General features: G+C 33.3%; 2 protein-coding genes across 3 annotated transcripts; one reads left to right on the top strand and one right to left on the bottom strand.

Moving 5' to 3' along the window:
• Positions 1-3637: 3637 nt before the first annotated feature.
• Positions 3638-6405, top strand: LOC107488351 (protein-L-isoaspartate O-methyltransferase 1). Of its 2 annotated transcripts, none has more exons than XM_016109100.3 (4): positions 3638-3875; positions 4552-4881; positions 5422-5586; positions 5937-6405. In XM_016109100.3, exons 2-4 carry the CDS (start codon positions 4566-4568, stop codon positions 6182-6184), a joined length of 729 nt encoding a protein of 242 aa, XP_015964586.1. In that variant the 5' UTR covers positions 3638-3875; positions 4552-4565; the 3' UTR covers positions 6185-6405. The 2 variants fall into 2 exon arrangements, with proteins under 2 accessions (XP_015964586.1, XP_015964596.1); XM_016109110.3 differs by having other exon boundaries at positions 3639-3875; positions 4611-4881.
• A 586-nt stretch (positions 6406-6991) lies between these two features.
• LOC107488384 (28 kDa ribonucleoprotein, chloroplastic) lies at positions 6992-10635 on the bottom strand. The gene is made up of 4 exons (XM_016109132.3): positions 10032-10635; positions 9774-9875; positions 8173-8454; positions 6992-7368 (listed from the first exon to the last, which is right to left on the bottom strand). The coding sequence occupies exons 1-4, from the start codon at positions 10530-10532 to the stop codon at positions 7306-7308; spliced, it is 948 nt and encodes a 315-aa protein (XP_015964618.1). The 5' UTR covers positions 10533-10635; the 3' UTR covers positions 6992-7305.
• Between the last annotated feature and the right edge of the window lie 3 nt (positions 10636-10638).

Below are 10638 nucleotides of genomic sequence, written 5' to 3'. Positions count from 1 at the left end.
TACCAAATTATAAACATTATAAAATTTATTTATTTATTTATTTATTGTCTAATTCTAGCCTAACTTAAGATATGGATAAATATCTTTATTTTTTCTTCTTATATTTTTTAGTACCGTGAACAAATTGAACCTAAGGAATGGGCTCACATGTTAGGAGCATAGGAACAGTGTGTGAAGGAAAATGCGCGAAAAGATAAAACTTATTTTGCCTCCTAAAATTTATATTTGGGCTCAATTTGATTCTAAATTTTAATTTATCCAATTAAGATTCCGAAATATTAAATTGTAATTTATGTTTATTTTTCGAGTTATTTCTGTTAACTCCATTAATGAAAATTCTATTTATGAAAATATGATGTGGCACGTTGATTTGCAAAATGTGTATCCACGTGAGATTCAATTTGCCATGGTGAAAGTATAATGGTTAAATGATATAGCAAAAATTAATGTTACTCAATTTAATCCACCCAAAGATGTTAAAATCTTAAATTGTAGTCCTATTTTTTCAAAATATTTGAAATTTTGTTAGAAATATGATGAGTTCAGGAAACTTTACGAGGTCACGTTTCCATGGCACTTCTGTAAGAAATTGTAACTATCAGAGGTTAGAGAAGATTTCTGATTGGTGTGGCTGCAGAATGCATCAAGTGTTTCGGTAGTCTAGGACAGATGCTAATGCTAAGAGACTCTTTTGTGAATGTCCAAATTATAATGTAAGTTCAATATCTTTTTCTTTAATGTGTTGTTATTGGTACTTTTGTTTATGAATATTTTGAAAAATTTTTCTTTTTCTTGATTGTTGAGGGATTGACAAAGTTCTAGGAGATGTGGTGTGATTTTTTTTAAGTGGCTAGATGGTGAGGAAGAATAGAGTATAGTGAGGAGAGCACAACCTGCAAATAATGATGATAATTGAAAAATAAATTTAGTATAGAGAATTAACACAATAAAAGCTGAAATTAGATGTTTAAAACTATGAATTAGTATTTTAACTTTAGCTATTTATTTTTGTGTGTTTGTGAGTATTATGTTTGGGATAAATGTGACTAAATGTGGTTAGAAGTGTGTAATTAATGTTGTATATGTGTTCTATGAACCAAAGCATTGTAAAAGCAAATATTAAAAAGAAGCATGCTTTAGTTACTCTGGTACATATATATTAATGCAACAGTCAAGAAGTAAAGCTAAATATTAAATCTATTAGGCTATTAGTACTATTCATAAACTTCAATTCAAGTCTCTAAGTTTAGATCCAAAAAAAGATATGCATAACCAATATTCAAAGGTACTGTTTATTATAAATTGGCCAAAATAAACATAATAGAGTATCAACAAAAGACAATCCAAAAAAGACATGAAAAGACAAGTAACAAATAACATAATTATATTCCAATGACATAAGATAAACATAATTAAAAAAGCAACTATTCTAATTAGAATAATCTATCACTTCTAGATATAAATCACTTCTTTCTAAGAGGTTTGAATTCTAGACTCATTGTAGAGACAAACTTCATAAAAGTAGGCATTTTTAGCGATATTCTAGAATTTACTTTCTGTATTGGATCAACACTTGCTGAGTCTGGGATTGGAGATACTTTTCTTTTATATTGCAGTTTATTGGGCTTTCCTTCCGAAATTATCTATAATTGAATGAGTGAAATACAAGTCCAAATCAGGTTGAGACATAATTAAAGTAAATAGATAATTAAAATAAACTTTAATTCCACAAATGTAAAAGTAAATTAAGTAGATCACTTGTTTTTCATCTTCTAGTTGTAAAAAAAGTAGTTGAAATAGCACAATCTTTAAATAAGTAGCAATATCTATTAGAGCCTCAGAAATAGTAACATCAGTGGCTGGAATAGGGTCATCGTCTCTCTCTTGTACAAACTCATTCTCTGTGGTTTGATTTGTATTAGAAGCCCTTTTCTTTTTAGAAATTACAACTATTGCAGTAGCAAAAATAGCTGCAACATCATCAGTCTTTTTGTAGTAGTTTCTCTTGGTGTGACCTTTTATCTCACAATAACTATAAGTAAACTTCTTGTACTTTTTATTCAATTTGGTTGCTCCAGTCTTGCTCATCTTACTTCCTAAAGGCTCTTCATCTACATCCTTTCATTTTTTCTTTTTCAAAGGACTTGGCTTCTTTCGAATTTTTGAAACTTGAGATCTATTATATTGAGACTTCTCCCACAATATTTATCTAGAAATAAAATTTAGAGAATGAATATATGTTTTTTTATAAGAAACTATTGTCAATCAAGTGTGACAGTAATCTTTAAGATTTTCATTCAATTTAGCAATTATAACACATGCATAAACATATGGTATGTCTAAAACAGTTTATAATTGAATTAGAATTTGTCCAAATTATTTGAAGCAAATAATTATAAAAACACAAAAATTTAGACAAAAACTTAGACATTATATTCTCATATCAGCCTAACGAATAACAATAAAAAAGTAGATAAAATTGAGCTAAACATTAAATTTTACCTTTTGCATGTTCGACATGAAGTACTAGCCATTTTGCTTGTAGTCACTCATATCATCTAATAGAAGCTCTAAAAATCATCACTAGTTCTCTTTGTTCTCTACGTCTATAATAGCGCAAGCAATGATATATATGTGGTTGTTGGTATCTTGTCCAACTGTGGAAAGAATTTATCCTGCAAATTGAATCTTTAAAAAGGCTCCATCTAATTTTATCAGTGGGCGACATTTAGTCCTGTAGCCTTTTTTGCATCCATCAAAGCATATATACATTTTTTTCAAAAACTATATCTCCTTCACGTTGGGGTATCACTCCTATTTTTACAATTGAGTCAGAATTATTTTCAAAAGAGTATCTGTACAGTTTCTGACGAGTGTGTATTGTGCTGTCAAATTTTCATAGACAAAATTAAATTCAAAAGAGGACTTTAAAATCAAAATAGAAAATAAAAGAATAGTTGGGTACAAAAGTGGCATGGCAACGTGGTAAGAACAGAGAACAGAGAACAGAGATGGCACGACAGACCATCAGCGAGTACAAAAAATAAAAACAAAATAACTAAAAGATATTGTCGTGTTGTATATTCACTAACGAGAGAAAGCAGAGCTTCAACAAAGATAATAGAGACAGAAGAGCTAAATAATAGTAACAAAAAAAGTATGATACGATAATTTATCAAAAAAAGAGAAAGATAGAAATAAAAAAAGAGATAAAAAAAGAAAAAAAAGTAAAAATTGTTATTCTTTATAAAATAATTAAGGACATTCTAATAATTTTATTTATTTAAATTTTTATTTTTATTTTAAATAAAAAATATTAAAATATAATTCAGTCAATTATGTTTGATACCTTGTATAATACAAAAATTCAAAAGAAAAAGACAAATTGATCCCTAATTTTTTGGTCTGCAATATTTATGTTTCTAAAAATTCAAAAAATACATTTAAATCTCTAACATCTTTTAAATTTAGATATATCAATTTTTGAATCTAATTTATCCAAATTTAAAACTCTTCAAGTGTATATCCATATCAATTAAATCACTTAAATGTATTTTCAAATATTCGATCACTTTACTCATAAAAAAAAAATAAAGAATCTATTTCTCATTTTATCAAAATTTGATTTACTGATGATCACTCAATCTCTATTTGCCTTTCTCCAAACACCACCTTAGTTCAAAAGAAGGCCGAAACGCTAAACGCTAAAGACAGTTATTCTGATTTGATCCCTGTATGAAGCTGCGATTGCGATATTCCCGTGTGTCGGTCAGCTAGCTAGCTACTCAGCTCGATCACTCTCTTTATCTCTGTTGTGTGTTGTAAGTAGAAACCCTAATTTCGCGACGGGAAACACTCTCTCCCATAGGATGGAGGTAATGTAACCTCTTAATCTATCTCCCTGTCTTTCTGAATGTTTCTGTTAATCGTAATCGTTCTTTAATTTTATTTTATGTTTTTGGAGTTGTCACGGAATCCTTAACATTGCTTTCAATATTTACTCTTTAACTAAACGTCTAAATAGAAAACTCGTTACTAATTTGATTTCAATCATCATTCCGCTCCTGCATCCTGGAACTGAGCTTATGCATGTTTTGTACTTTGTATGGTGCTTTACTGTTAATTTGATTTCCCTTGAAATAGGGCAGAAAATCTTTCACTCAGTTATTGATAGTGAGTGAACTTGATGTATTTTGAATATCTTTTATAAATGGAATATTTTTGGGTGATCTTCAACGGGTTTGAGCTTGACCATTTTCCTCAAGTAGTAAGTAATCAACATTATTCATTTCCGAGAACTTCCCATAGAGGCTTAACCACTACACCAACTCTTCAGTCTGGATTTAACGTTTATGTGGCGGTTGCTTTTGGGTTTTGATGAATACTTTATTACTTTGTATGTTTTCCCCTTTTTTAGACCATGAACTAAGCCCTTGATTCTCTTTTCCCTTTTCTCAAGGGAATGGTGAGTTAAGACAAAAGGAAGAACACAACAGCAATGTTACTTGCTTATGTTTCTTATTCACTTTGTATGTTCGATAAAATAAATAGATAAATACACAAGGATGAATCCAAAGTCCAAACTAAACTTGATATTGCACAAAGTACAGCAATATTGGTCTGGGAATGCCGTAAATCAAAACAAAGGGATGGTGGAGAATTTGCAGCGTTATGGAATAATCCAATCAAGAAAGGTAGCTGAAGTAATGGAAACTATTGATAGAGGTTTGTTCGTACCCAATGGAACCCCACCTTATGTTGACAGCCCAATCCCAATAGGCTATAATGCCACTATATCTGCGCCGCACATGCATGCCACCTGCCTTCAATTGCTTGAGGAGAATTTACAACCCGGGATGCATGCGCTGGATGTTGGCTCTGGTATAGTCCATGAACTATAATTATTATTTAAACATAATGTTTTAACTATTCAACAGCAATAGAAAATGCTTATTAGACCGGGTCCTAAATTTCTTTTATATTTTTATTCCATTGCTATTGCCATTCCTGGAGTTTTTTGATAAGTCATGGACTGCATGGGATGAAAAGTTGGAAGTTACAGTCCCAGTTTGATGAGATTGATTACTAATGGATTTATGATAATTGTCATTGATAGCTACCATAATTGTAAGGTTGAGCAGAAAACAATTTATTTAGTTGCATTTCCATGATGGAGTTATAGAATGATTATATGATCTTATGACTTATGATGTAAAATCATTGACTTTCTTTACTGACAAGGAAAAGGTATCTCCAATGGATTTTTCATTAGCCCCAATTCTAGGTGGGTATCGATATTGTATCCGTCAAAATGTTCTATGCAGAATTAAATGTTTATTTTGATATTGAATTCACTGCTTCTTTGCTGTGTAATCTATCTACATTTATGCTCATATTTCCATACTTTGGGCCTCTTTATAGGAACTGGGTACTTGACGGCATGCTTTGCAATGATGGTTGGACCACAAGGCCGTGCTATTGGTGTGGAGCATATTCCTGAATTGGTTTCCTCCTCAACGGAGAATATTCAGAAGAGTGCTGCTGCGTCACTACTGAAAGATGGTTCCCTTTCTGTGCATTCTGGTGGTATGCTTTCTAAACTTGTTCAATTTTCGCACAGCAAAAGTACAGTTTCATTTTATGCATTTGAAGATATAGCCTGCATTTACTTTTTATGATTTGGTGGGTGAAGACGCAATTTTAGGTCATCGGTGAATAGTTTTATTTTAACTAGTCCTGGAGTCAGTAGATGTGTATGTTTCAAGCGATTGAGCTAACTAAAGTAGAACGAACAGATGAGCGCAAGCAATTATTTTCTTGTTATTTGATGTATCTGTGTGTTGACCATTTTCGTTGTCCATGGTGATAAATTTACATTAGTTTTGCTTCAATTGCATCCGTAATTTTGAATGTTTGAGGAATCGTTTCGTTGACAGATGGGAGGCAAGGTTGGCCAGAGTTTGCTCCTTACGATGCCATTCACGTTGGGGCAGCGGCCAAGGAGATTCCACAACCACTTATTGACCAGTTGAAGCCAGGAGGTAGAATGGTGATTCCTGTTGGAGTCCTATTTCAGGATTTGCAGGTTGTGGATAAGAACTCTGATGGTTCCGTCAGTATCCGGACGGAGACTTCTGTTCGTTATGTGCCTCTAACCAGTAAAGAAGCTCAACTGCAAGGTTAATGGAGTGAAATAGATGGAAACAAATTAATTGTGGAGATAAGTGGTTGGCTGTACCGTATATTGTCCAGAATTTATATAGCTAGAGTTTGTTGTCTTGGGAAAAGAATGAGTTCATGCTGATGATGAGGTGTCATAAATTCATGAATATCTATTTTCTGATCTATCCATCTATCTCTCTATATATATATGAAATAAACAAAACTGTATTTTCTATATGTAAATAGTCTCAAGTGTCCAAAACATATTTTATATATTCAATCTGTTGATATAGATTTTCCAAATTTTATTTTATATCATTAGTCAATTGTTAATGGTTTCCTTTCGGTTCATTAGTAGTTAAATATACTATTCGAAATAAGTTATAGTTAATTATTTATACCGGTTTTGTAGCTGTTTTTATTTGTGAAATGTTAGTTCATGTAATAATGTAAGCAAACTGAATCTATAGCTCGCTTCCATGGTTCGTGGTGCTACATCTTAATTGAATCTACAAAGTTCAAAGCTTTTGCTTGCTTAATAAAGCTTTCAACTTTCCAAATTATTTCTAACTACTTCTTGCTGACAAGGTGTGTCAAGCTACAACCAACTTGTAATTCAACTATTCACAAAAATTCGCAGCATTTATGCTAAATGCTAAAACTACCAAGTGCAACGAGAACCAAACTCATGGATTTATCTGTAACAGATACTAATGGATAAGTTGATAAAGGATCAGCTTAAACACTAAATCTCGCTACTTAAATCGTTGATATCCTCTTGAAATTAAGCACTTGTAAGATTTTGTGCAAGAGTAATGTCAGAACGATATGCTGATAACGTAAGAACTCATTCGCAACTCACTGATTACATTCACCATTGATTATGATGAAAAATAAAAGACAACAAAGAGTTTCTTCAAAATCTCCAGAGATGGAATTATAATCATCATGATCATCATCATTATCTGGATTCTGGACGTTTAATTAATAATGACATTAAAAAACAAGATTGACACTTTGTGAATCACTAAATCTAACCTTAAACCAGCCGCCAAAGAAGAAAAATAAAAACAAGATTGACATGTCCTCAGCCATAAACAAGCAGCACATACACACACACAGGATAATTACTCGGATAATGACTCAGAAGCTGCGTCTGGGCCTCTCCTCAGCAACACTCACTCTGAGTGACCGCCCATCCAAGCTCTGCAATATCAGAACCAACCATAAGCAACAAGTAGTCCTCACAATGCTTAGTTTTATTTGTTAAACCTTCATTTCAGAAAGGTTAGCGTTATATCTCCAACGGTCTTCAGTATTATCATTTAAAAAATACAAAGATATCGCCTTCATTATTATTTAAATGACAGGGGAAGATTAAATTACTCTGTTAGTTTTTATAATTTCATTTACCAAATTTGTAATTGAGTCCCTACACTTTAAAAGCTTTTAATTTGGTCCTACACCAGTTTTAAATTTATAATCACATCTTTGTCGTTTCAAAAATGTTTAACTTAACAGAATAAGTTGAGGTATATTCGCTAGTGGTGTGAGATGAATGAAAACATTATAACATTTACTGTTAAAAAGCATCTAATTACAAATTTAAAACTAATATAGAGATCTAATCAAAATCTTTTAAAATGTAGTGACCTAATTACAAATTTGGAGAAATTACAAAAGCTAACAGACTAATTTAACCCTTTTATAAATAAAAGGAAGTTCCAAAATCTTCACCTATAATCAGAGAAAGTGAGGGTAATTTGTCGAAAAAACAAAGGAGGAAACTTTAGAAGTTGTGCTACCAATATAGAGGGACATTAGTGTGTAACGGTTTTAAATTGATGTTGTGATCACAGATGAAATTACTGCGGCGATGCATAATTGCAACTGCAAAGCACACTACATTAGCAAATAGCAATTGTAGTTGCAGACCAAAACATAAAAGTTCCGTTTAATTATGAAGGGACGATGACATTGTTAAAGTAAGAATGTAATTTTTTGTGATACCTGGCCATCAAGAGCAGCAATGGCATCATTCATATCAGTCTCACTGGACATTGTGACAAAGCCAAAACCACGTGATCTACCAGTCTCTCTGTCATACACTATCCGAGCTTGCTCAACCTTACCATGTTCACTGAAAATTTGCTCTAGTCGAATATTATCAACATCCCAAGGCAAGTTACCAACATATACTCTTAACGAGGAATCAAAGGTGCGCGGTGACCGCTCCGGCTGCGATCCTCTTGGAGCAGCCTTATTAACAGTCAACGTTCTTCCATCTAACTCCTGACATAGAAGAAGGATCTCAAGTCTCAACAAGCCGCAACAAGCAGCATTAGGGAAGAAGACATTAATAAGACATGTCATGCTTCCAGTAAAGGACTAAAGGGCATTTGGGCATTTCACATGTAAGACACACATTTGAAGTCAGAAAACAGAGAAATTTCAAAAGACCTTTCTACAGGCACAAATGCTGCCTTACACACACATAATCATTACTTTAATTGTAAAGTTTCAGTTTTATTTTGTTCAGTAAATGTAAGGAGTACGGCAAAATCTGTCAACTAGTTTTATTCTGAAATTTCTCCCAATTCATGGTGATCATAAATTCCAATAGAGTACAGACTAGAGCATCATTAGAGAACAACCAAATGAAAGATAAAGCTTGTACACCAACAAGCAAGATTAGCAAGACTAGGGTTAACTACTTTGAAGATAATCAAAATAAGTGAGAATACTTCCCCATCTCATTGGTACAGTAAATTCTACAAATGTCCAATATTCTTCAGAAATTGGCAAAATGCTTTGCGTAAAAGGTGTGTTTGAGGTTCAAAAGGAGCTAATAACGTACTACTAAGAAAAGGTTGGCAGATATGAAATCGAAGTTGGTTACCTAATATATACTACATTGGAGAAAAAAACAAAACAAAACAGATCAAATGAGATTTCATGCTACACTTGATCTCCCAAGTTTGTCAAGGACTGAAATCCCCATGCTCTTGCAGTTATTGACACACATCTAGAAGCAACCTGTGAGGAATTTGCTGAGATATATGCGGGGGCATATGCCCCCAAGGTTATTAAACCGAGAGTTCACGTAAACTCAAATAGCTTATGTAAACTTCAAATTGTAAAGCTCAACTTGTAAATTTGATTTGGGGGCCTAAACTAATAAACTCATCAAAGTTTGATAACCATGCATGCACCCAATAAATTTTGAGACTTTCCTCATCATAATGTACAACATAGATGCATGCTTTGCAACAATTATCTTATAAGCTTTACCAAACATCAAGATAAAATTATGTCAAACGCTTCACTATTGTCCTTGACCCTAGTATCTAAAATTTTCAAAACCACATCCATGAATTAGTACTCAATAATTGACAATGCTTCTTACTTAGAATAGGTAAACTCCCATTTCTAACCATAAAACTTTACAAAATTTTATTCACAACAGATTCATACGTAGATTTGTGAACTTTCATGGATAGAAATAGTAGTTTACTCTACTTACAACTCTCCTAGCTGCTACAATACTTTCTATAATTCTATGGTACTAGCAATCCTCCTCAAAACAGTCACACATGTAAACAATAACTTACATAGCCACTGAACTTCTCCACAGCTCTGTCAGCTTCCTCAACTGTACTCATTGTTACAAATCCAAACCCGCGACTCCGATCGGTTGCCCTATTGTAAATTACCTAACATTACAATGCAAAATCCAGAATTCAGAACCAAACAGCAGTCACAATTTAAAATTGAAACTATGAAATTGAAACAAAAAACACAAGCATAAACACAAAAATAACACCATCAAACAAAAATCAGAAAAGGGAATTCATCAAAAGGAGTCTCACCTCGGCTATCTCCACCGTTCCGGCCTGCTCGAAGAGCATGGCAAGTCTCTGGCTATCAACATCAAAAGGCAAGTTACCAACAAAGAGTTTTGCATCCTCAGAAGTTTCATCAAACCCACCTTCCCCTTCTCCCTCACTACCATCAATCACAGCCTCAATTTCATCATCTTGGTTTACCCATTTGGGTTCGCCTTCGTTCTCCCACGTTGCTTCTTCTTCTTCACAATCAACTTCTTGTTGCTGAGCCCAATCTGACGCTTGTGCGACAAAGGTGAGCATAGGAGAATGATGAATGGTCCTGTTGGTGAGGCATAGAGAGCGTGAAAGTGAAAGGAACGAAGAAGAATTGAAGGATGCAACTTGAAATCTGAGTAGTCTAGAAGAATGACGAAGTGAGTGAAAAGGGCAGTGTTTGGGTTTGGTGTAAAAGAGTGACGGGGGAGAGAGTAGCCATGATTGTGATGCCATTGTAAAGGACTTGAAGAGAGGCATGGTTGCCATGGAGGGGTGCTAGAAGAAGAAGAAGAACCTCAATTCCTCAACGATTGAGGATAAGGTGAATAATCAATTGAAATGAAAGGTTTAAAGACACAGACAAATAGAGATG

This window comes from Arachis duranensis, chromosome 1 (assembly GCF_000817695.3).
Source record: "Arachis duranensis cultivar V14167 chromosome 1, aradu.V14167.gnm2.J7QH, whole genome shotgun sequence".
Lineage (NCBI taxonomy): Eukaryota > Viridiplantae > Streptophyta > Magnoliopsida > Fabales > Fabaceae > Arachis > Arachis duranensis.
The sequence above is the reverse complement of the archived record's forward strand: the minus strand, read 5'-3'. Positions and strand labels throughout refer to the sequence as shown.